Genomic DNA, 27,935 nt, shown 5'->3' with positions numbered 1-27,935 from the left:
ACATTTAGACCATTAAAATTCTAATGACAAACAATCCGTTCCGCATAAACAGAGTTAGGAAACAGAAAGACATGGCGATTCGTAATGAAAACAAGCCATTCCATGAACTTACATAAACTGAATTGAGATCTATAATCAATCGTACAACTTAATAATACATAAAAGGCACACAAATACTATGAAATTGATATTTTTTTTGAGTTGAATTGAATTAAATGTTGAGCATGAACTGCATCTGATTGGTCAATTTCGTTTTTTATGTGCCATTACGGTATGTTTAAGTAATCGAATTAAAGGTCATCTTGGTCGAATAGGTTCGTTGTTGAGTGACATCGGATGCTTGCTTGTCGATGGTCGTGGGGAACGGGGTTATTGAACAAATAAATAATGAAACAGTTATAGGAGTGCTGGTCCGCCTCTTTGGACTAGAGTATATTAGATTGGGTTTAATTGTTTTCGGGCAAAATTTAAGCGGATATAAGATTTCTAATGTATGTTTAAGAAGGCAGTCGCCTCAGTGACGTTAGCGTAGTTGTACTGCATGCGCGGTACGGCAGCGCTCTGAGGTCCTGGGTTCGAATCCTGGGTCGGGCAGTGATATTTGGGTTTTTCTGCTCAGTATCAGCCCGGAGTCTGGAATTTGTGCCGATATGGCGATAGGCGCCCCTATCACATCATGGGACGTAACACCAGTGGCGAAGGGTGAAAATTTTCAGAAGGTAACCCGAGAATAAAACAAATTGCGTTAGTCAACATATTGGGACCAATTTAACAGAAAACAAAACTAAGACAAACGTAAATAAACTTAAAAGGAAGCCGGTAAGAATCGGGTTGTATGGACGTTTCGCCACTGCGATCAACACTTGGCGAAAAGTGGGTGCCTTGGTTGCGCATCTGCATACCCCTTCGGGGATAAATGCGTGATATTGTGTGTTCAAGAGACAACTAGGTTTTGTTCACGGCTTCGCTTTTGTGCAAACGCGTAGAGATATCAAGTTGCAATTTATATCAAATACTCGGGTCTATGGGTATCTCTCAGCTGAGAAATTAAAATTGTATGTTAACGCAATCAAAAGATACATATATTGCCTTCTCGCAAGGGAATCAATAGCTATAGGTTACTTACTACTTCTCGTTGATCTAAAATTATGAAATTTGCCAAAAATGTATGACTTACAAGCACATGTAAATAAAAGATATGAACTATTTACTATTATATTTACTTTAATAACAAAAAGCTTGTTTATTAGAAACATGTTATTTGCGATTCGCGCAATAGTCTTGTCTAGCCATCGAACAACAAAGTTACATTTGGCAAGCTCGAACTTATATACTTAGGGTACCTTACCTATAATGTTATACGGAATCATCGTACGCGAGTCCAACTCACGCTGTCCAGTTTTATTATTTTATTATTACAATGAATGCTCGGGGTTGGTTGATCGTATTGGAGTTAGAATTTAAACGTCCTGATAAAATAGCTTTGTTCGCTAGAAAGATATCAGCATAAGGAATTCAACATTAAACATTTTTTAGGGGTTATTTTGCGGTTTTTATACTTTTAATTTTCTCCCGGCATTTCGAAGACTTCGCAAACTTCTAAACACCAATAAAGTTTAGTTTAATGTATAACATTCGCGTAAACATAAGAAATGATTATATACGAAATTTAATTATTTAATAACCTTAAGTAGTAGGTTGCTGTGGCGAAATGTAAAAAATTCCGAAAGAGAATCCGACAGCAAATAGCCCATAACACTCTGAAGTCATTTAGCTTTCTACTATTGAAAAAAAAATCAAATATGGTTTAGTAGTTCCTGAAATTACCGCATTCAAACAAACAAACTCTTCACCTTTATATATTAATGTAGATTAAATAACAAATAAATAAAACAACTCAATTTGTAAATAGTTCGTCACTATCAATATAACATTGTAACAAACATTGGGCGATGTTTGTCCAACCTAATTACGTCGAAAATGAGGTTTTGATCGTCGTTCCGCGAAACGTGCTCCGTACGGCCGGCATAGCAAAAAGATGACGTGTATCCGGAACACAGGTAGTTTACCATCATTTGTGTTGGGCCCAACACGGGATTTTCTTATGAGCGCTTAATTTTTTCCGGTACTGGCTTACATACTCCTTAGAATGGTAACGGCTCTTTCGATGGTCTGTTTGAGGAATTGCGTAAATTATAACGTGCGTTTCATATATTGGTTAATTCACTCATGGAAACAGATTTGTGGTTTCATTAATATTGTTGATAAACTCACCACATTTCTATTATGTACTTTCAATTAATATTAAAATGTGTTACATTAAAATCAATTTAAAGTATTACTAATAAAGTCTCGTTTGAAATGTTGAACAATTTTTTAATTAATAGTATCAAGAATAATGACGTCACTAATGTGAATTGATTGTGGCAGAATCGTAACACATGCAGTGTCACTGACGATATTCAAAGTCTGGTCAAAGAAGGAAAGCAAAATAGCTATTGTATTATATAATATAGAATGTGATTATTTCATTATTGTTCTCAAACCCATGGTCGCGACTCGCACGGTATCACCCCATCAAACATCAAACGAGAAGGTACATTTTACGATCAACAGCGGATGTCAGTACCTTTCCCAAATGAACAATACGCCTCGAGAAGGGTCAACTGAACCCGAGATAATATTGTTCTAATACAACTTTGTTCTAAAGTAAGGATTGTTCGGGCAAAACGCGTGACGGTTTGAGTATTAATAAAAGCAACAATAGGTAATATTTAATGAGTGCAATGAATTCCTTGTTACCATTTCGCAAATCGTAATCGGTCGTTTTCGTGAATGTATCTTAAATATATGTATATTTTTTCTTTTCATTATTATAAGCTTTAATTCTACTTATATTATTAAAAATAATTATAGGCAAAAGTTGTATAAAAATAATAACTGCGGTATTAGTTAAATTGTATAAAAAAACATTTTACGGCTAGGAAAAGTGAGATGTAAATTATATGCAACATTTTCTCGCGCAAGCCTTGTCCAAACCGACTATGCAACGGCGGCCGATTAGAAGTTACGCGGCCATTGCGGCTACCCAGTCACGTCTGGCGGAACACGGAACACGCGATATTCTTAACGAAAGGGTCTCATGACCATCCACGACCTGAAGCCAAATACTGAAGTAGCCGGTCTCTCGGCGCCGGCAGAAGAGTTAGAGGCCTAGCTTTCTCCTAACCAAGAATCTTCGATAGCGGATAAAATATTAAGTGGGTAACCAGAAAAGCAGATGTCACATTACCACAGTCATCCACAAACCGCCACTCATCCCGACGATGGACTAGAATAATCATTATATTATGTTTACGGAATAGTTAAACATTAAAATTTAACTAATTTGAACTCAGAGCTCAATTCAACGATTTAATTAAATTTTAACGCAAATTATGCGTTCGGCGTCAACAAAACACAGATTACGCTCGTCGGTGGCGTTCACAAGCAGCCTCGACAATTATACGCCGCGTTACATGAAACATTTTCCAACCTCAATCTTCCCTTGACCAACACTACGACTTACAAATGGATGGAGTACGTTAGAATCAACCCACGTTCGCAGACCTCAACGGCGATAACTCGAGACCTGAAGACGCTTACTGGCTCGAATGGCAACGCGCGGCCGGCAGCGACTCGAGCGAAACGCCTTCCCCTGAAATATTTGGAAGTGCGTACCAGCAATCCGAAGCTTATTGTGAACAACAATCATACATTCCCCAGGTGTACTATCCAGACGACTGCCAGTATTACCCCATTGAAAGTACTAGAAACTCACCAATAACCAATATGCATAACAAATTTTACAGATACGATACGAGTTGTACACAAACTAACATAGATATGCAAGCGTGGAATTATTCTGATTGCGCGTTTACCCCCAACGACGTGTCTGAATGTAAACAGTATTTCGATGTCCAACATCAACAGGCAGTGAACGCCTTTAGTAGTCTTTTATAATATAGTCCCTGTACATAGTATATGTAATTTGTAAATAAAGAGTTATGTTAAGCATTTATTTCGATTTGTTGATTAATATAATATTATCTCAAGTGCTAGACTGTACGTCGATAGTTTACGTTTGTTCCTATATTTTGATCTTCATTGGTTTGTGAACAAAATAAAATACAATTTGTATAAAATCGTCTATTTATTGTATATAAAAATTACATTAAAATTGTCAATTTTACATATTTTTTTGTTTTCTAATAATAAAATTGGTCACTACAACATAGTCTGTGAAGCAAACGCACGATTTATTGTATGCAATTGCCGTCGCAACTGATTCAGTGAAACAGCTATCTTACCCGACTCGTTCCCTAATTGACGGCAAACGAACCAATACCTGTCTGTGTACACGATTCTCAAACACTCGTATCATATCCAACAAGAATCGGTACATCGTTCAAACATTCCGTACGAAAACAAACATTCCGAATAATGTGCTTGCTGCTGATTATTGCGACAAATTATTCTATCACAATAAATTGCACAAGTTTTTATCGATATTGGTTATGAATGTTAAATTCAAATCTTTATATGATTAGAAAGATAATTATGGCTTTAAAAGACTTGTTTTTGCCTGTCTCCTTCGACATAGAAGGGATAAAATATATTACTAATCTCGATAAAAACGAATGCACGTTTCAACATTTTAATTCAAACAACGATTGGCTATCGAATCCTACCAAACATTTTTTATGTTCAAGTAATTAAATGAAACTTTAATAATATTGCATTTTTTTTGTGTAATGTAAATTTTACCAAACCAAACGATTTACACACAATTTACGATTTGTAAACGTTTTTCACTAAAAACAAAAATCATTTAAAATATATAAGTGCTTCATTGATATGAATTGTATGCTAAATCTAATTTAGAACATATTATGCGGTGTTCTGATCACTCCACAATATTTTTTTCTCGGATATATCTGCTGGGAGTTAACAGTAACATCTTTAACCGAAGCAAAACATAACAGCCTAACTTTCCTCAAATTTACATTCTTAAAAATAGGCCCTAACATTAATTATTACAAATATTATTTGCTGCAACGTATTTGCATGTTCCGGTGAGGGTCGAGGAGAGCACAGCACGCAGTATCACAGCTCTCGGCCGTAGCCGAGTAACAATGCTTCCAGCCGCATTTTCCTTAACTTGAAAATATAGCTGGAAACAACCGTAGCCCCACGGCGGGCGCCACTATAATAAGGCCACAAATAAATTTAACTCGAAGCAATGACTTCTTAATTTTAACCATAACCACGATTTGCGCTTCAATCAACTGATGCACATTAGTGTTAAAGGCTTACATACGTTCGGACGCAAGTGTCTGTGACTGTGTTCACCTTCTCATCGTGCCAGCCTACAGTGCGAGTGTAACACGGGCGATCTCCACGTGACAAAGCTAATTTTAAACATTACGAGACGTACAGGTGAACGGAGCGAGATCGAATGCATAAGCTTTATCCAGAAGAAGCTTATAAGAGAAATTTCTAAGAGGAACTTTCGTCCTACTAAACAAATATGACTATGACTTAGTTACAAAGATAAAAGACTTAGAGGTAGGACAATATTAAGTGATACTAATTTTAGAGTAATAGTGTATAGATCTATAAGCATTATGTGTCATGCTGAACACGCTAGTGTTGCAGATTGCCATCATTCATACCGAATAGGCAAGCAAAACATCCATAGATAAACAGGTCGACAAGCAAGTAAAATGTTAACACTATTTTATCGATGAAATTCGGCGATGCATTGTCGACCGTTCTTCCATAGATTTTAGACTTGACAAGGAATAATCAAAGCCAGGTATCAAGTTTTACCCTTCCTAACTTACACTTGGTGATTTGCTTGAACATGTATGTACACGCACACAGGCGAATACTGCACGACACAATAATGTTCCAAAGCATAATTTGCTGCCTAAACAAAAAACTAAAATAACCAAATTCATAATCGAGAAATATGTGAATCACAATATTTTTCCGTTCCTAGTGTCGCTACATTACTATAACATTATACTTATTGTGATTTACCATTATACATAACTGAAAAATGTCACAGAACTGACGTTATACAAAAGAAAACTAATTCATAACACAACACAATGTAGAAAATATAATATTAAAATAGAATATCGTTTGCAATAAACACATAAACCTTCAAAACGACTAAATAATTTGTACTATTGAGAATAAATCACTGTCCAATTAAATAATTCATAAAGTTTCTGTGACTTCACATTTGTAACAGTACATTTCAGAGAAAAATAGTATATAGTAGATACATTCATTACGTTATACTAAAATTTAAAGATTCATTATATCTAACAATAAATATAACGTAGATACGTATAAGGTAATGTGATGTAGGACTATACTATCTATAAACTCAATCTATAATGTATTTGTATTACCAATATCCTTGCATTTCAAGCAACCGGTCGACGTCACATACGGACTCTGTTTATATGTAAATTATAATCAAGCTCCGAAAACCGTGGAAGACACCGACTAGACGCTCCGAAATCTGACACAATATCGTATTGCTATATTAGAAAGAGTGCGAAACCACACTAATAACATAAACAGCTATTCTAACCGTTATTCGAAAACAACACGTGCGGTGCAGAAAGCACGACCGCCACACAACATAAACGTACATCCTAATCAACTATCGACGAATCACGGAAGTGAAACGCGCTATAAATCGTTGTTATTACGCAGTAAAATCTTCCAGAGCGTTTTTCTCCACTTGGCGAGTTGGCCGTGCGTCAATACGATCGCAACGTTCGTCGCACAATAAAGGTGTTTTCACAAAATCTGGTAAGCCGTCCGCGGTGCAACGCCATCTGTCGGCGGCGCGGGGGCGGGCCCGGCCGCCGCGGGTCAGGGCGCGGCCTCCTCGCGCGCCTGCACGCTCGCCTGCACGCTCGGCAGTACGCTCGGCTGCACGCTCGGATCCATGCTAGGCTCCACGCTCGGCGCCACGTTCGGCTCCTCGCTCGGTAGCGCGGTCGCCTCCACGCACGGGTCGAGCGGCTCCGCGCAACGCCCCACGCTGCACTCCATGTCCGTACTGCAACACCCACACTTTATAATACACGGACAGTGTTCTAGTAATAAACACTTGCCATGTCGTAAACACTGTACTAGGTGATATTATGGTATTATGATCTAAACCTCATCTACACGTTTAAGGATAAAATACAGATTAGAGGAGAATTTGTTGTAAACTCCTCCGTCAGTCGTTAACCTTTAAGGTTCAAGTCAAATTCACATGCAACACACAATATTTTGTAAACACAAAAAAATGTTCATTCACAGTCCTCTCGGTTACGTATTGAAGTAGAAATCTTCAGTGTATGTTAATATATAGAATACTAACACAGCACTAATAGTAGAGAGCTGCATCTTGGCGGCGTGCCAGTGGTCGCCGGCCTCGATGGAGTCGAGCTGGTCCTCGGGGGGCGGCGGCGCGCTGCTGGTGGAGGCGGCGTCGCTGCTGGAGACGGGCGACTCGAGGTTGATGAGCGCGCCGGTCACCACCTCGCACACTTTATTCGCCTCGTCCGTGTTCGAGCTCGTCGATTGACTCGTGTCCACCGATTTCTGCATGTCTGTGGGCAAATGTTACATTACAGTCATCAAAATAGTAGTCAAGAAAATAGATACTTATAACTTTATCGATAAGCGTATTAGAATGTGTTATCATATTAATAAGCAATTCAATATTTGTAGTTTGAATATCGTATTTTAATGTTAAATATTTTAAAGCAATTGGTTGGTATGTTATTGTTTTTATATATTTTATTCCCTGACAATACCGCAAGGCATACTAGTAAATATACTGTTATTTAAACTTTATACTATGCAATGTTATTGTGATAGCGTTGAAAATATATAAATATTCGTAAATGGTAGAAACAAACCAACACAAATAGGTAACAAAAATAATTATATTATATAACCATGCTGTCACTGATACATTATGAAAGGGTTAATGGGATTAGTCAACGAGCAAGCAAACAAAATGAAACAAACAAAAATTATGAAGAGAAAAAGCAAAGACCTGGGGCATGCATGTAGGTCAACCATTTCTTGAGCGGTCGATTTCCACTGAACACGGGCAGCATACCGCCCTTCATTGCATCTGCAACGCAACATGCGTGCGTACGTGTTAGCGCTTGGACGTAGACTTCGGCGACACGACCGCAATTTGCCATCGCTCGTCAAAAATTACAAAACTTATAGAATTTATGACTTTATTTACTTTATGTGAATTTTGACGATCAGTGGCATTTTATCCACATGAGTAAAGATCGGAATAAAGTAAAAACTTCATACAATCGGGCTGCTATCACAACACGCACACATAGCATGGCGATGTATGTGAGATCGTTTATCGACAGGTTCACGAAGTCTCCGACCGGTGTAGAAACTAGTTTGCGCCGGATCAGTTGCTGTATTACCTTAGATTCTATATGATTTTTACTCATGTGATTTAATATTGTAAATAGTCGCCGCCGAAGTCTATGGGCAGGCGTTTAGATAAGGACTACGTCATAAGCAGCTCTACATGTCTGGGATTAAGGTTGCCAGATGCTTAAAATTACGTAGTATGTTATACACAGAAATTATGTCGTCCTAATTTAAAAAAAGCTAGTTCCTTTATTTTTGAACTGACAACCATAACAGGACTATATCGCGCCAGGAGTTATTAATGGTTATAACCTGTTCAATTATATGAATTGCTCTGAAATGGCAATTTTTTTTTATAATCAAAACATCAAAATATATAACTAAAATGGTCCATTTTAAGATACCATATATTAATTGAACACGTAATATTGCCTAGATTAGAATAAGAGCTAAGCTATATAAATTAAAATGCCAATCGTAATACTATTAATTTCATAGTAAGTATTTTGAATAAGCGGTACAATCACGAAGCAAGATAAAAGACAAAAATAATTATGACTTTTTACACACACAAAATCACGCCTTTATCCCGAAAGGGGTGGGCAGAAGTGCAACCAGGGCACCTACTTTTCACCATGTGTGTTTTGAGCCATGATATAGTGAGGGATGAGTCTATCGCCATATTAGGCACTAAATCCAGCCTCTGATCAGATACTGAATAAAAGAACCCAAATACAACTACCTAACCAGGGATTCGAACCCAGGATCTTAGAGCAGTCTCGTACAGCGCACGCAGCACAACTACGCCACAGTGGCAGTCAGATGACTTTTCTCAATTACATTAACTATGTGAGAATATGACAATATATTCATATTCCATATAAAAATTTCCCCAATATTGTACAGCAACATAAACAAATGGATGAGTAAATAACCGCATGCGAATTATTACATAGTAAAAAATAAACAAAAACATAGTACACACAAAATCTGTTTTTTTTTTTCTACTTTAATCACTGCAATCTAATTTGCAATATGATCTATGAAGATAACAAAGAATTTAGTCGTATTTTAAACGCTTGTGCAACAAGTTCTGGCACAACACTTATCCATTCTAACCAGACACAGTAATATAAGTATTAATGTATGTAGTTACCCACTAAATATTAGAAAGTACCCATACAAATAGCTTGTGTATAGTTACTCCAGCAAATGATAAAAACTATAATACATTTCTATGAACATCTCCACCTTCTCGGGAACTCTAATTAAAAGTTTTTTTTACTATATCATGACTAGTGAAACAGATTTAAAAATACCACAATTTGGCCTCCATATTTCAATATTGCATGCGATGGAAAGGTACGTCATTAAAGTTGATCTACGGAAATATATTTAGATATAGGAAATATCATCATCAGCCGTAGGATGTCTACTACTGAACATGGTCCTTCCCCACAATTTTCCAGATCGAATAGGAGATATGGACTATTAGTGGACCATGTGGTACTGATACGAGCCCACTCTTAGAATATAGCTAGGCTACTTTAAAAACCAACAAAATTATCAGTTTTATAATTATAAGGATAACCGTCTCTCGTCAGTGTGCACTTACTAATAGTGGGGTAACTTTGCTGTGGCCATATAAAAATATAAAAAAAATACGAGTGATTTCCTTTGTCACAGCTCCTAGTTACTAGTTACACCCATGTATATACTAAGCCTATCTTACACAAGGTATATAAGCGAGGGGATGATGGGGTCATGGCGACTCACCCTTGTGCTTGTGGTCGGCGCTGCAGCAGGGCGGCGGGTGCAGGCGCGCCGGCTTCACTCGCACGCGACAGAACCGCGACCCGCGCGGCATGTTGTAACGGTTCCCGCTCTGAACATCGTGCAAAACATTTTCAATAAATAATTAAATTTGTGATAAAAATAATGGTTTTAATCTAATTCTATTCAGGCAAGTTATTCAGATGTATGGCCTAACGTTTGTTTGGAAGCCATTTGTCTGTTTAGACTAATCTTGCAAATTGTTGAGTCGATTTTGATAGAACTTTCAATCGTAAGTAAAAAAAGTTATTTCAATAATTTATACTACTTTTATGTAAATTAGGAATGGACGGAGATATCTGAATATCAGATGTTTATGGATAACTCGAGAAGTGTTTTTAAATTCTTCACAAGCTCACGGTATTAAGCTTTATGAAGTAACAAGTAATGAATAATTTAATAGTTCAATATAATTCATAAGATATAGGTGTTTACAAATATTGTTACCTTCTTTGCATAGCAATGTTCCTTAGACTCGACAACGGCAACCGCGTAGAGTCGTCTTTCACTTTCGTTCTTGACTTGTATACTGAGATCTAGCGCCGGCAAGCAATCGCTATGTACAAAGAACATTATCTGCGCCTCCTAAAACAATAACAACATAAGCCATTTAATACTTTGTGGTATTCAGTGGGTGAGTACTGGATACATAGCAAAAGACGGCTAGTCGGTCACCGCATGCGCCGCGATATATTCTTGTGAGATCGTTGACCTTACCGTTGTTGAATTAATGATAAATCATTACGAGTATCGTTACTGTAATACGCGGGCGGTGGACATAGCGTTTATTCGAAACGCATTCGTCATATTTAGACGCACTTATACATTAACAAATTAGTAGAGTAAGTATACAGTATCCCTAGCAAGAATATTTCTATAGATATTTGAATAGCGCCGCGATGAGCGTATTACGAATTTAAAAACGCCAGAATGTATATTCAGCACGTGTAACCCTCAAAAAGTAAATCGTGTTACCATAGAACAGTGGGTGAGAAACGGTAGAACTAATCGCTTTTTTGACGTATTATATCGTCTAAAAACTATAGAAGTGTACTTAAAGATTAACTTACACGATACGAGTACTCGGAGCAATTATTTATTATTCGTGCTAGGGGTACTGTATGCCATAGCAGTGGGTTCCTTTCCTTTTACAGTCGTTTGATATTTGTAAAGTAGTCAGCCACATAAGTATCTGAACAAATTCACTTCAAATCGCCTAAACACGTTGAGTTTAAAAACTTTTTTTTTAAGTAAAGTTTAACTGTTTATTTTATAGTTATGAAAAAAAAAACGTAAGAATACAAAAATGTATAAGCGATTTAAAGTGTATAATTAGTAGAGCTGCACGTGTGAGCGACCTGCAGCACGGTGTAGTTGAGGTGCGCGGGGTCCCACAGCACCAGCACGGTGGCGCCGGGCGCGCACGCCGACAGCGCCAGCGCGCCCGCCGCCAGCCCCAGCGGCGTGTGCGAGCGCCCGCGCCGCCGCACGCTGCACTCCTCCTTCTTGGGCGACGACCTGCACCACACGACACATCCAATACTCAATTATTACACTATTATTTCTGTATATTTCAATCAAACTAATAATATGTGCCGCGTTGTAACTAGAGCGAAATATAAGTGCGCGCGAGATGTACGCAAACTGCATAAAGACGTGCGCGAACAGTTGCCTGCTCGCTAGCAACACGGGTACCGCACAAACAACATATTTGTACGTACAAATGATGCTTAATTTAAAATTTTGTGTATTGTGTGAAGGCTTTTTTATTTATATTATTAGATAAATGATAGACGACAAAGCCGCTACGAGCAACTGCAGAAATACTGCGAGTATAGCCGTTGCATATCATCATAAAAATCGCGACACATTAACAAAATTGATGCAAAACTAACCAGACATTATAGCAAGTGATTTTAACGCTTTAAAAGGAGACGAGAATAAGACCATGCACAATTAAAAAAAAATCACGCCGACGCACCTGCCGTCGCTATCATCTTCTCTGCTTTTCTCTCCTTCCTCAGATTTCTTCTCCAATTCCTTCTTTAATTCCTGTAACTCTTGTTGCAGAAGCGCTTTCTCATTTTCCAAAGTTGCCATCTAAAATAATTCATTAAAATCATAACAATAAAGGTAATTTTACAAAATATCGAAAGCAGAGAAACGTATATATACGTCAGACAGATATTTACCTGCGTCTTGAGCATCTCATCACAATCGTTGGTCTCGGGGTCCGTGAGCTGTTGTATCGTGTCGCGATACTTGATGCTCTCTCGCATCAGAGCCTGCTCCCTTTCACGCGCCAACTCTAACTGACGATCCTTCTCCGTCAATAGTCGTCTAGTTACGTCAGTTAATGACACCTGAGACAATAATTTAGAGTTAGGAGATATTATTCTTGATCTACTAAGCCCTAATCTATATTTATAAAAAGTAGGCTAATGCTTGAATGTCTATTTCATTATCATTTCATGTAATATGTAAAATATCACGTCTGCAAATGGTGTATTCCGAACACATGATTCCAAGAAACCACACAATATATTAAAAAAAAAGATATATTTTGAAGAAATCAATCTAGGAACCTAAAAGTAGCTTATCTATGAAAAAGAACAATTGGTTGGTTGATTAATACAGGGTTTCAAATAAAAGCTAAATGTTGTTTTAATTACGAGTCGTCACAGCATGCACATAATACAAGTAACCTCGAAAATCGATACAAACATCACTATTGTGAACCCATTGTCCCTATTCAACTCACTTGTCTCTCAAGATCATGAGGAGTCCTCAACAGCGCGATGTCCGCTTCGTACTTCTGTTTCCACTCCGCCTCGCACTTGGCAACCGCTTGCCTCACCGCTTCTTCCTTCTCTACCTCAGCATTTTCCTTCGTCTGCATCACAATCGCGTTGTGACTGGAAATCTCGATGACGTCAGTGCGTTCTATCTTCTCTAAGCTGGATTCCGATGGAGACCTGTCCATATTCGTGAGCGCTACTAGACGGAACCTGATAGATAAAAAGGTTAGTTATAATACGATTTTTTTGGTGATTGCCTCGATGATGTAGTTGTATTGGTTTTATTATCGATCTTGGGTCAAGCAAAGTGATATTAGATATTTGTTTATTTGTTTGTTTGATATGGCGACTTACTCTCGACTCGCCCATTATCACATCGTTATTAGTATAGAACAACATTTTCTAAAGCTTGATGTCATTGTACAATATAATCAAAAGTCACCTGGACTCAGGTATAATGATAACATACAACAGTTTCAATAACATTATGGTTCGCTTAACGTACCTAGATCTCAGAGATTCGATCTCCGCCTTGTAATCCATATGCATCTTCTCTTGCAATTCTTTGATTTCCTTTTGTTTCATCGCTTCCATTTCCTCAATTTTCTTCATGTATCCTTTCATTTCTTCTCTTGTTTTCTCTAGTAATTCTTTTGTGACTTGGTGTTCCTTTTCTAATCTTTCCACATCTTTTTGATGCTCGATCTTCTGGCTATGTAATTGATTTTCTAATGACGAAATGACTTCATCTTTCCGACTGACAGTTGCTTTCATATCACTGAGTTCCAGTTCATGATCCACAGTCAATCTCTGTGCCTGTTCACGAAACATTAATGCCGATTCTTCGTTGCATTTCTCCAGTGCTTCTAATATTTCTGTGTGTTTCTCAGCTACATATTTCTTCTGCTTGTCTATTTCTAATTTGAGAGTCACCAACTCTTCCATTATGTACATCACATTCATTTTGCACAGATCATACAACTTTCTAAGAAAATCTTGCAATTTCTCGATGTTTATTTTGTGTGTATCCATGTTATCCTAAAAATAGCAACAACGTGTACTACTATTTTGGCACATTAAATTAAATAGTTTTTTTTATTCACTAATATTGACAACATTCTTTGCCAATGAAAATTTATAACAAAATTTATGCTATAATTTTAACTTCACAAAGTATAATATTCGTTGAACCACACATCAATATAAAGCCTATAATTCTAAATATATACATAAATGAATAACGATGGAGACAGGGGTATTCAAACAAAAAAAAAACTACATCTTACGGGGCCGGTGAAGACAGGAGCAACAAAATAAATAAATCAACCATTCAAGTAAGACCTCTAAACTATTAAATCAATATCACAACTATAATAACTCGTATCTTCCAGTATCCCTACCATTCATCTAAATATTTTACCCTACATAAAGGCCTTCATTACTGCAGCCTTATACATAAATAAAAAGATACATCGATCAATTCATTGCCTACTTAATACGCGCACCAGTACAGAATCGATAATAATGGCGTCTGATAATGGTGAATGAAATGGTTTGAAAAAAATTAATAAAGCAATATTACAGTTAATATCACGACTAAAATGTTACGAATTTGTAACTGATAAAATGTCGTTGCATATAATGAGCACATTTTAATATATCAAAAATGAATAGTTATAAAAATGATTTTGAAATCATAATCTAACCTTAATCTGTTTAATGAAACGTGCAAAAAACTATAAAATGAGCGACACAATGATACATCAGACGCCATAACATCCATTCGATATTGACGCTTAAAGCGAGGGCCATTCAACATCGATTCGACCGAGAACGAGAAAGGTCTTACAAGATTGGCGTCAACTGATGCTAGGTTTTTGGCGTGCACCTGTCGTTCGTCCCGGCCCCATTCCAGGCTGGACGGTAGCGACTCCTCGATGTAAAAGTCGGAACTTTCGAATTCGTCGGGCCGCGGGGGGCTCTCCACTGTCTCCAATATAACCGGTAGAGTTCGCACCTCAGTCACTGTTGATACCGCCATAGTTTCCGGCGCGCATGTCGTCGACGTGTCGATGCGCTTCGATTCGTTTTGTCTGCTCAACTTTTCGAAGTCGCACGTCTCTGTTTCTGATTCAAAGTCCCTGTGAACAGGTGGTTTTATATTAGTAGGTGGCTTTACCGAAGTTTGAATTAATATGGAAGCTACTCACCTGTCGAAGTCTACTTGAACGTGTACATCCTTTTCGTCGCTACTAGAAACGCTGATCCTGAAAAATATTGTTTAAAAATCAATATTCATGATTACAATCCGTTTGAATTTCATCAAGAAGAAATAATATATTTTTAGGCTATTATAAACCCATAATAAATATACAACACCGAAGTTTATTCTTTCTGTACATACCTCTGTTGGAAAAATTTGATAGTCGATTCCATATCGTAATTCGGCACATCTTTAGCCAATTCGGGGAAGGCGCTCGCAATATATTCTACATCGGCGTCGGTGAGTTTCGGCAGGCGCTCATCGAACGGCGGCGGCGCTTGAGTCGCGAACGCGGGCGGTATCTCCGTCATACCAGGGAACAGACTCTTCAGGAAATGACCTTCGAACATGGCGTTGAACTCCTGGCGTCTGTTCAGTTCCTCATCGTGGATTTTGTGCAGTTTCTCTGCTAGATCAGTCGCCCACTGAAAATACAAAAGTTATAGAAGGCAATAATCATTTAAGCTAATTGTTTTTTTTTTTTTTTTTGTAGAACTATGGACGACTTATTTTGTGATTCTTACATATCATAATTATTAATGTTTTTTTTTGTGAGTATTTTGGTTATTTTTAGATAATAGGAAATGAAAAAGACGATAGTCCCACATATGAATTTGACATCGTTTCATCATCAAGTCCAACGTATTATAAAGACAGAGGTGATGTCGACAAAATATTTTATATGAATTATTCAGAATATGATATTTGAATTCCAATAAAAGTAAGTGGTGTCGACATACGGCGAGGTGGTGCCGCGAGAAGGCGCGGCGGCGCGCGACCTCGTGCGCGGCGCGCACGAAGGCGGCGGGCGCGCGGTGCAGCTGGCGCAGCACGCGCACGTAGCGCGCCAGCCGCCCGAAGCACTGGAACGACAGCATCGCGTGCGCGTCCTGCACCGACATCGAGTTCTCGATCATCAGCACCGCCCTGCAACGTTACACGGAGTTTTTTTTATTATGCGTCAAAATTACCCTAACTTTAAACTGACTAATTACGCCAATATATTGCGTAAAAAATTTCAGGGATCTGAATCTTTATACCACACGTTGGTGTTTGTATTTAAACAGTTCCTTACAAGCAACTAATGAGTTTGTGTATTGAGACATTTGAAACTGGCAAACAGAATACCAATCCACGCTGATTTCACGAAGATAACGTAACACGGCCTGGTTACGAGCTAACACTGTCATAGAGATTGGAGCCCCTATTGCGTTTGTGAGACAAGCCCGAAATTTTACAGGATTTAAAATATGCAGAAGTCAGCTTGTCTTGGTAATTTACACGGTAAAAATCACTTTCCAAAGGAAACCTCTGCAAGTTTATTGCTGATCTTAACACCGCTTTATTTTAATACTATTTGATAGTCTTGAGGAGATAGATATAAAAGGTAATCAAAAATATTTCAAAACTGGGTAATTATTACTTTCATTATTGGAACAAAGCCGACAAATATATTTTAAACTAAACATCATAGTCAATATAATGAAGTTTTATTATAATTTATAATGGCGATCAAGGACAGATATGCGTATCTCGCCACAACATCCTTTACACACCATCCATATCGCCATAATTACAACACCATACTAGTAAAAATATTTTGTTTAATTAAAATTACTACAAATATTGACACAAGTGAAATACGTCAAGGCAATAATTAATGAATGTGTTTTTTTTTTGTAATACCCAACTTTCTTTTTGGTATAGGTAATTTCATCCATGAAGACACGCCCCACAACTTTTTGAACGGGTGTGTTGCGGGGTAAGCGGACTGATCCAAACTTTAAACTTTACCCTACGCTATTCATCGTATTGTACGAGTACACTTATGCTTCTTACGCACACTGTAAGCGATTAGAGAAAGTATCTCTACTTTCTCTAATCGTGAATGAAATTATATATGCTATAATAAAGAGAAACCATATCACAATATTAATTAATTTATCACTTACTCTAAACGAGCCTTCAAAATGTGCGACAATTCGTCCTTGGACTTGGCAATGCGTCGTCTAATATCGACGAGGGTCTGGTGGCCCTTCAGCAATTTCTTCAGTTGACACCAGTGGGACTGCACCAAGGTGGGGAGCACGGACGGGTCCCAGGCCGAATTGAAACGCTCTCGACACTAGAAAATGGAAAAAAGTTTATAAGCCACAATAACATTCGAAACTTGGCAAGGATAATCTATATACAATATTGGCTATTTTAGTAGAAAATAGTTATAAATATAAATATGCCAACTTTGTGAAATTCAAGTTTGAAACTTTAAACACATTTTTTTCAAGGAAAAAAATCATTTTTCAATTTCCAAAAATACAATAAAAAAGCTCATTAAATGAAGTATTTATTTCATTGCTTTATTTATTTTATTGTAACATTTAAAAACTTGATAATTGGATTCGAAGTGGCGTATACCAGCCGGCCAGTCAAAACTTCAAAGTCCTTTAACTCGCTAACCAGGGCCCTTATTCTGTATGATAGTGTAAACGCGTAACGCGGCCGTGTCATGTTATCTTCGAGAAATGTGTGTGGAATGGTATTCTGTAAGCCAAATTTCTATAGTCCTAAACATGATGCGTTGTGTTAAGTGCTTGTTACGCACTGTTAAAATAACGTGCGGGATAGAGAATAAGGCCCCAGACTTTATACTTTAATAATATTTTGTATCTGGATAGAGGACATATACAAGTATAACATAATCAAATATTACGAAAATCTGAGACATCGAGTTTTTTTCGTGCCCGCTTAACGTGGAATGCCCCATATTATAAACATGTTTGTTTATATTGGCGAAATTGTGAAAGCAGTCTATTAAGGTCGATTTGATAGCAAATGTAAATAAAATGTATTTGCATGTTAAATACAGTTTCACCTACAAACTATAATTAGGGATTGGTATGTAAAAATACGAAGCAGACTGCTTTACCTAGACTCTAAGTCCTAGAGTTAATTATTTATTTACATGCAATACAAGGCTAAAAGTATTTTTTTTATTTTACTAATGCATCAGCGAGTAAATAACCAGGTCATCTGATATTCAATGATTGGCATAAACACCCACAATTCGAACAAATTCATGGACGTTTTACCGGACTTAAACGAAACCTCTTCTCAAAATAAAGAATAAGAATTAGGGAAGGATTCTAAGTATTTGGGCTTCTGATATCTGCACGTCGATAATCTATGAGATAGTGGTGCTACCCTGATCCAGCCAGAACATTCATTTTAAATATGTGCTGGTGGTAAAATATATTTTATATCCGCCCGGATAGCAACCACCGTTCAAAAGATGTTAAATGCCGCTATAGTGACTCAAAGTGTGTGGCGACCTGGGATCAGCCTGTGTATATCCGGATCCAACAGGCCGGCATAATTGTGGTGATTACCGAAGGGTAATCACGTCTCGTCAGTTGATATTCTATTAGTGCACCAAAAAAAAAAATAACCAACATCTTCTAATGAAAAGATATTTCTCTAGCTAAGTATACTTAGTTACTGAGTATAGTTAACTAAGTACGTATAGTTAGTAATTACATTGAATACCTGTATGAGCGACGCGGCTTGATCGTGTTGGTCTCTCTCTAGTTTCTTCACATCGTTCAGTAGCTGATCGAGCGCGTACAGGCGGTCCTCGATGCCCTTTATATGCTTCAGGCCGTGCATATTCGCGTACTCCAGTATGTTGTACAACTCCGCTTCCCGCTCTTTCAAAGGTTCGGCATCAAGCTATAAACAGTAATGAAATTAATTGTAAAACAATAGACCTGTACTTTTGCATGTTTTTTTCTCTTGTCAGTCGTACCTACTTCATATTTTTATTTTCTTTATGTGTGTTCGTTTTTTTATTTATTATCTTTGTAATTTATTGTTTCCGTCATAGCAATCAGCAAATTATTTTTGGGTTTCTAAATTAAGTACTTTCTTCGAATGAGACAAAAATTGCTTGCTTATGCCGCTGTCCTATTATCTATGGTCGAATATCAGTATACGACAGAAGATTAATTAATCATCATATGATGCCATAGATGATACACCTACGCAGATGAGCCGTCACCTCAACAATGACAATAATATCAAATAATTTTTTATTGTTAGGTCAAGGCTTTGGACAGTTATAAGATATAATTTATATATATTTATACTAAAGAAAGATATATTTGTGTATATAAAATACAACTTTTCCAAGTAACATAAGATAAATATTCGGTCTAATACACTTATTCTCTATTACATATAAGATGCTTACTGTTATCTACAACCTGTATAATGATGACTTTACAACTTTCACAAAAAAAATAATTATTTATTTGCAACAAGAGTAAAAATAGTGATATCGACTAATTAAGTAAACATTTGTTTATTTAAAACTTTCCTATCACCTTTAAACTAAACATAAACATGAGAACATTACAATAACTCTTAGAAATGCTTTCATAATATTATGTAAATTTGTTTATCATATCGATAATACAATGCTTCATCGCACACAAATCCGGTATACTTATCTTCAACACAATATAGGGTAAATATTATCTTTCCGATCATTAGCCCTCGCCAGTGTTACACCTCTCCAGTTGCTCTACTTAACGAATCGATATCACGCGATTGTCACGACGTTTGCATTCGACAGTTTAAGATTAAACCTCGTGTTAATATCGTAAACAACGGTAACCCAAAACTGACAGCGCAAGAACAACACTAAACGTAAATAATATAATAATTTTATGTTCGCACATTACCTAAAAACACACATCGATAAGAAATAAGACTTTGAGATAGTACCACCTTTTGTGCCTCCAGTACGGTTGCATGCATCCCGCCGTTTCAAATGTTTCCCTAAAGTATTCTTAGTAGACAGACGACAAAACCTACAATATAGTGTCTATATTTTAAATCTACTGATGAGGAAACGAACCAAAGTGTGTTGGCGTCCTGTGACATGATGGGGATCATTCCCCCAAACAAAACAGAATATTAATTCAAATTTAACTCCCATCTTATGACCTTATGAATATGAAGGCTTATACTAATAAAATCACAGAATAATAAAAAAATGGAAATAAAACAAAAATCTAAGATAATATAATTGGTACTAAAACCTCACCAATGCCAATCCTTTTTGACAATAGTCCAGTATGTCTTGCAGGGACGCCTTGTTCCCTTGCGCCAGTATCCAGTGTAATAACGTAGGCTCCTCCTTGCTCTCGTAAGAATGCGCTTTGAACGTGACTCCTTCGTCAGACTGATCGATTTGTTCGACAGGTCCTGACTGAGCAGCGCCTGTGTCTTTACTCGTCGAAGCATTTTGTTCAAACACTGAAATACAAAAATAAACTGTAAGAAGACTGTCATTAAGTGCCTTTTTAAAGAACAAAACTATATTTTTTTTTGTATTGAAGAAGAAAATCTGAATGTAAACAAATATATTTCATTTTTGCTTATGCAATTTTACTATCGCTTTTGATTATCGTTATTGTGTTTGGTGTAATTTACAAGTCGGAACAAAGGAATATTAAGAAGGTAGTTGTTTACATTTGCGTTTTCTTGACCTGTTCAATCTATACTTACCTATTTTATATTTAATTTATTAAATAATGGAAATACATAATTTAGATATCAATTTTTAATTTCACATTTCTTTTTTTTCTAGAAGTTAAGTGAGAACCGTAAAGTAACGTACAATTTGTAACAATAAATAGATATAATGTTTAATTATAATCATTATCTTGAGGAAAACAAAGTCATTATAAAACGCCAAGTGGAAAGGTAGAGCTATTTTAAAGTCTGGAAATAATACTCGCTTGTTAATTAATCTTTCTTTAACGTTCCCATTTTATATCATTAATAAACTGTATTTATTTCAGACCATTACTTTGCGAGCTTGTTTATAAATGTCAGAAAAAATATAGGAGGTAAATATAATGACTTACACACGTGGTTTTATAACTCGTTGTTACCGTTAAAATAGTTCTCAGGCGTATTCCCCAATTGCCTAACTAATGCCCATAGCAACTGACAAACTTATGGCGATTTGACATTTTGCCAGTGCTGTGGAAGGCGCCTTCAGATGCTCATACAAATTCATGTTTGAACTTGTTTTGGTTACAAACAAGTAGGTACTCAGTAGGCAAAAATAATAGCGGGTGACTCATCAGTCCTCACAAGGGCAATAGAAGCGTGTAGCATTACGAACTTACAAATCATGAAACGTGTATTAAATAACACTAAATAATTTCATCACAAATTTACAAATGTGACAAATTTACACGACGCTAAATACCTATAAATAAGACTACACGTTGTCCCGTCATATATTTTAATTTGACCCAAATTCAATAAAATAATCAGTGTCAAAAGTTATGCTCGAGGTCAAGAAACACGTATGAAGTGAATTCATTAAAGAATAATATCAACATCTCAATTTAGTCATCCAATCATTATGATTGTGACAGTGAAAAATACGCACGATTTTATTGAATTTCCATTTCTTAGATTCCATTTTCCTTCAACATAATGTATAAAAGGAACTTACGGAGGTGAATTGCCTACTTCTCAGATTTAGGTGTAAAGTCATCGATTGAATATTGTTTTTTTATATTTACAATTGCATTGAAGAACATGGCGTAACTCCTCTTACGAATAGCATTGATTGCACGATGACGAATGTGAAAAAATACACAACCATTAGGTATATTTTTACTCACCATCTTCCTCCGATAATTTAAACGCCTCCACTCCGAAATCCTGCGTCGCTTTGTTCTCAGAACTGTTGTCGAAAGGCTGGCTGATCCTGTATGGATGTCCATCGAATTCTGCCTCCTCAAACACATCGAACGCCGAGAACCGATGCGCTTCAGCATTATGTTGCAACGCAGGCAATAACGGTATTTTACCTAGAGATTCTAAAACTTCGTTCAACCTAAAAAAAAATGGACATTATTATAAAATGGAACGATGAATATGTAAGCAGATTATATACTATACTTCTAGGGTTCATGACGTAATCAATAAATCCAAGATTACTCCATCAGACATTAAATTAGATTTTCATTCACGGCAGCCATTATTAGCAAATTTCATGTTTATCCTAAAAAAAGTGAAATTCGTATCGTTAACTCTATTGTCGCTCGCTCTTTCTCTATCTACTGCCGTCTTTGCGTAACATAATTATTATACTTTTTAATACGGTACGGTACAAAAACAGCATCCATCAACATACATAGTATAGTTTTAAATAGCATAAACCGCAAACGTTCGCAGTGGAATGTAAAACTTCCCCATAGGTGAAGTTTGCAGATTGCCGTAGAGTGCACGTGCAAGGTCACATTATGTCGTAGAATTCACTGCAGTGCATTTATAAATAGTCAGGATATCGTCGCTTGAGAGGTCAACACAGATGAACGACAAATTTCATGAAATCCAGTTATATGCATAAATATATTTACGGTTCTAAATAGGTTTGGAAAATATTTGTGGGTAGTACTTGACAGATATATTAAAGATACTTTATATATTTTGACACAACTCCAAAACGGCGGCATAGCACGTGTCTCGACAGAATTACGACAATTGCTTTTCATAACGATTGTAATATTCGCTGTCATTACACATAATCACAATTTGGCAAAAGTAAAAAAACACTAGATAGGTTGGTAAATGTTTCAAATACACTTGATTGAAGATATTATATAAACTACATCATAAGCTTCTAACATTTAATAAAAACAGAATGATAAATATTCATCGTCATGCAGAAATGCACGATAGTTTGGAGATTTATAAGTAATGAAAAGTAAACAGGAAATGTTGAAAAAACTATGTAATAGAATAGTATCTTTAGATAGATAAAGCTGTTGATAAAACTGTCTGCGAGCAAATCTTTCACCCGATAATTGCTCAATTTGTGATCTAAATAAAGATTAATTGACACCGGTGAAAATATTCAGCATAACTTCGCCTTCTATCCTACTAATATTATAAATGCGAAACTTTGTGAAGATGGGTGTATGTATGTTTGTTCCTCTTTCACGAAAAAACCACTGAACGGATTTGGATGAAACTTTATAGTAATATTGGTTATACATCAGAATAACACATAGGCTACAATTTATAATGGATTTTGTGTAATTTGGTCATAATATAACGATACATATTAAGTCGGAAAAAAAAATCCCGGAAAACTGCTTTACGCGGGCGAAGCCGCAAGCAAAAGTTAGTCTGTTATAAAAGGCGCTGAATAGCGATAAGTGAGGTCAGAGAGGACGCAACAAAATATAAAGTTCATAAACCTCTCACCCCTTTGAAGCCGAACAGATGAGCGTGCACGATTTTCGGATTTTTAAGCATGATTATTAACTGCTTTTTATTTAAACTTTCATAGAATTTTATTCATTTTAATAAGCCTTGTTAGAATAATAAAAATATACCAGACCAAAGAGAATTCTTCTATCAAATAACAACCACTGAAAAATCTACATAAGTAAATGTTTTCTTAGTATAAAGAATGAAGGAATGAGTTCAAATGTTATGTAAGTACATAATTTATGATTTTCTTGAATATAAAAATAAACGTGTGTGTGTGTTTACTATGCATTCTAAAACTGCTAAAGCGATTTTAATGAAATTATTAAGTAACTAGCTTTTGCCCGCGGCTGCGCCCGCGTTATAAAGTTTTTCAGGCTAAAGTTTTCCGTTATAAAAGTAGTAGTTTCCCGGGAGCCTATGTTCTTCCCAGGGTCTCAAACTGTCTCCATACCAAATTTCATCTTAATACGTTAGGTAGTTTTTGAGTTTAACACGTTCAGGCAGACAGATGCAGCGGGGGACTTTGTTTTATAATATATTTTTTAGAACTTTTTAAGAGGAACAATCCCGTCATACATCATTGTTACATAAATTTAACCGTTTACGCAGCGCACGCAACGGAAGATCTCAAAACTAATAATTTTTCCCCGTTTTTGCAACATGTTTCATTACTACTCCGCTCCTATTGGTCATAGCGTGATGATATATAGCGTATAGCACTCCGGGATCAAAGGGCTATCCAACACAAAAAAATTTTTTCAGTTCAAACCGGTAGTTCCTGAGATTAGCCATTACTGCTCCGGTCCTATTGGCCATAGCGTGATGATATATAGCCTATAGTACTCCACGAACAAAGGGCTATCCAACGCAAAAAGAATTTTTCAGTTTGGACCGGTAATTCCTGAGATTAGCCATTACTGCTCCGCTCCTATTGGGTATAGCGTGATGATATATAGCCTATAGCACTTCACGAACAAAGGGCTATCCAACGCAAAAAGAATTTTTCAGTTTGGACTGGTAGTTCCTGAGATTAGCCATTACTGCTCCGCTCCTATTGGGTATAGCGTGATGATATATAGCCTATAGCAATCCAAGAATAAAGAGCTATCCAACGCAAGAAGAATTTTTCAGTTTGGACCGGTAGTTCCTGAGATTAGCCATTACTGCTCCGCTCCTATTGTGTATAGCGTGATGATATATAGCCTATAGCACTCCACGAACAAAGGGCTATCCAACGCAAAAAGAATTTTTCAGTTTGGACCGGTAGTTCCTGAGATTAGCGCGTTCAAACAAACAAACTCTTCAGCTTTATATAATAGTATAGATTCAGATTAGCCCAGCGCTTAATTCTATGAAATTTTCTGGTGAACGGATTATTTATTTTTTAGGCAATTTTGTGTATCTACGGCATCTGGCCGGCTAATTATAACACTTCTGGACCACCCCGTTGCGAATATCTACCTCAGTAAACCAAAATAAGTAATATATTCTATAGAGTTAAGACTCTAAGAGTACTAAATAGCGTGCCACTCTTAATCATGTACCTCTAGTCTCGCCACTTACGAACACTACACGTCACGTTGTGTCATATGCAGTGCGCGAGAATGAGCTAGACGGGAAGTGGGTCACGCTCCGTCGGTCAGGGTTACTGGATTGCAACTAAATTACCGACCTAGAAAAAGCCCTATATGAAAACATGGATCCGGCTCATTGTGACCCGTATCTGATTATACATTTCTGTTACACTTATGCTCAAACTAAAGCTATTAATCCAAGTTTTTAATAATCATTGTTAATCACTTACTTACGATAAGCAATTTAACAGTAGATGAAACAAAACACTTATTAGATTGATTATGAATTAAAAATTTCCATTGGTAACGTCTTATTAATTTCACGTGCGTATCTATTACTATTAGCCACTTTCAAGTGCGTGAGTGCGACAGCCCCTGTGCACAGAACAGTGCCCATTTTACGTCACAATAATCGAAACATAATCACAGGTCAGTCACGCACGAGTGTGAGCGTACAAAAACATTGCCGATAACGAGGAATGTACCTATGTTATTAAACCTCCGCAAACAAAACAAACGTGATTTTCTGTTTCTATGTTCAACCTAGAATGTATGTTTGCCTCAACTACAAGAGTATATTTCGTATAAAAATATCGTATAGATAAGAAATGAAAAACTCTTTGTTCCGACACGTTATAAGATTCCAACTTCTAATAATAATATATTTTATGGGCACTTCAAAGTTGTACTGGCCACGTTCGTTTTTAAAACCATGTTTAAATTGTTGCTTTAATAGGTTGATAATTTATAAATGTTGGGATTAGCGGTCGCTAAACTAGTCTTAACACAATATTATACCATATGAAATTCTGTTACACAGGTCATTTGCTATCACGTAACGGTCTCATGTGAATGACCTTGTATCCCCGAGTGCAGTCTGAAACTATTATGAGGTAACGACCTATGATTATGCCAATAAAACGATGCTTATTAACTGTTAGTTATTTAGGGGCTCGTAGGTCAGTTTATGTACACGCAAGTTGTGAAACCATACTAAATGTAACGAGGAAAAAAGCCATTAATATTGTTTTTCACAATACGGAATATGCGATTACATTCTCTGATATCCTGTAAGATAAAATAAGGCACAAAATTAAAATTGCTTGTCACATTTCATTTGATGCGGTCGGATTAAATTCTGAAGTAGACAGATTGCATTTATGACGTCAGTGCTTAGTAAGAAGTATGACGATGAGCGCCCGAACGGCGCCGTGTGAGCTCTATGTGGGAGAATATGCTATTTTTTTCATACTTTCTTATTCAATTTAAGATAAATTTTCAAATAATTTTAAATCTTAAATAGAAAGTGCGCTAAAAATACGATTAAAATCAACATGGCATAAGACTTTGAATCACAACGAAAGGGCTAGATGACGAAAAACGGAAAAGAGACGGAATAATACCTTTGTGACGTCATGACGAATTACGATGTGCGCGAAAAAGAGATGAAACGATTAAGTACCTCACACACATATTCTTGCACATTGCATTATTTGAAATATGAATTGTTGCCCCGTTGCGCCATTTTTATAAATGGTTTCAAAAGCTTATTTTTCTTATACTAGCCATTACGTATAGAATTGTTAAAATCGAAATTTGTAAAGTACCCTATTTTCTATTTCCGGTGCTAGTCGTATAGTTAACCATTATTTAATTCTTATTATAAAAAAAAAACTATATTATACATTAGAAAAGGCGCAAAATGAGTCCGAAGCCAAACGTTACCAGACTCATAAATAACATCGATAAGATCAAGCCGCTGGCGAAAGACACGTTTTGTATAAATATGATTGACATAAAGAAACTGCAGCGCACATGTAGCAGGCACTTGTATCTCCTCTGATTCAGCAGTTCTTAACCTTTGGTAAATAGACCAAAGAACCCTGATTGTTTATGGAAGTATTAAGTAAGTTCGCCTAATATTAATATATTATGACTTATAAGTTCGAAGTGAATGAACGCACAACCTTACATAAAAAGCATTCGCGGTCTACGAAAAAAAAAACATTTGGATAAATTATAGTTGCTAACCGAAATGTTAAGAACCGCTGGTCTAGATAACTGCTCAGAACTCGATACAATCTAAGACATCAGAGGTGAGCCACCAAGCGGCAAGCTGTGTCCAAGGTTCAAACCATTCCCGATATAGACTCCACATACACCTGCGCTCTAATTTATTCTTTGCAATCAATCAAGTGGGTCGACTTGACATGCCCCTGGAGGACGCGAGGGATGCCTAGACAATGGCGAATTTACATTCCGATGATCTACATACAGCGCTGTTAATGCTGGTAAAGTTGCAATCACATGATTGAAATTAATACAGTCACCAGATTGAAATTTTAATACCGTTCTTCACTAGACCCTAAAGATAAAGAATTTCTTGACTGAAAAGTATGTATGTAATGAAATTTGTCGAATTTTAACCGTTCTTATTAAAGCCAAAAATAACTGAAATCGCAAATACTGCGTTCAGGCGCACAGTGCGTCCTGATTTATTGTATATGAATATGAGTGTTAGAGACCTTGTGGGATATTCGCCTTTGTATATAATGATTTATGTCTCGATTTCATTATTGATATAATTCATATGAAAATATGACGAAATGTTTATCGTATGATCTCATAGAATGTACTTATTCACAGAATGGAGCACGTAGAAGTTTTTGGCACGAACCGACGTATAGTTTATAT

General features: G+C 36.6%; 1 protein-coding gene across 3 annotated transcripts in view; it reads right to left on the bottom strand.

The window, feature by feature from the left end:
* Window positions 1–4,173: 4,173 nt before the first annotated feature.
* The window catches only part of LOC115454036 (RB1-inducible coiled-coil protein 1), a 28,313-nt gene continuing 4,551 nt past the window's right edge, over window positions 4,174–27,935 (bottom strand). For 2 of the 3 annotated variants that reach the window (XM_037442128.1, XM_037442129.1), the window contains exons 6-23: window positions 22,068–22,282; window positions 20,468–20,679; window positions 18,907–19,089; window positions 17,316–17,488; window positions 16,104–16,290; window positions 15,505–15,788; window positions 15,311–15,367; window positions 15,118–15,241; window positions 13,606–14,138; window positions 13,064–13,310; window positions 12,495–12,665; window positions 12,284–12,402; window positions 11,661–11,820; window positions 10,750–10,887; window positions 10,246–10,354; window positions 8,120–8,200; window positions 7,436–7,667; window positions 4,174–7,126 (exon numbers count right to left, since the gene is read on the bottom strand). In XM_037442128.1, the coding sequence (XP_037298025.1) occupies window positions 6,937–7,126; window positions 7,436–7,667; window positions 8,120–8,200; window positions 10,246–10,354; window positions 10,750–10,887; window positions 11,661–11,820; window positions 12,284–12,402; window positions 12,495–12,665; window positions 13,064–13,310; window positions 13,606–14,138; window positions 15,118–15,241; window positions 15,311–15,367; window positions 15,505–15,788; window positions 16,104–16,290; window positions 17,316–17,488; window positions 18,907–19,089; window positions 20,468–20,679; window positions 22,068–22,282 (3,415 nt within the window). In that variant the 3' untranslated portion in view covers window positions 4,174–6,936. The remainder of the gene's footprint in view (window positions 7,127–7,435; window positions 7,668–8,119; window positions 8,201–10,245; window positions 10,355–10,749; window positions 10,888–11,660; window positions 11,821–12,283; window positions 12,403–12,494; window positions 12,666–13,063; window positions 13,311–13,605; window positions 14,139–15,117; window positions 15,242–15,310; window positions 15,368–15,504; window positions 15,789–16,103; window positions 16,291–17,315; window positions 17,489–18,906; window positions 19,090–20,467; window positions 20,680–22,067; window positions 22,283–27,935) is intronic. The other variant, XM_037442130.1, reaches the window with a different exon arrangement.

Source organism: Manduca sexta, chromosome 23, assembly GCF_014839805.1.
Source record: "Manduca sexta isolate Smith_Timp_Sample1 chromosome 23, JHU_Msex_v1.0, whole genome shotgun sequence".
Classification (NCBI taxonomy): domain Eukaryota; kingdom Metazoa; phylum Arthropoda; class Insecta; order Lepidoptera; family Sphingidae; genus Manduca; species Manduca sexta.
Note: the sequence above shows the minus strand (reverse complement) of the source record. Positions and strands in the feature narration are given on the sequence as shown.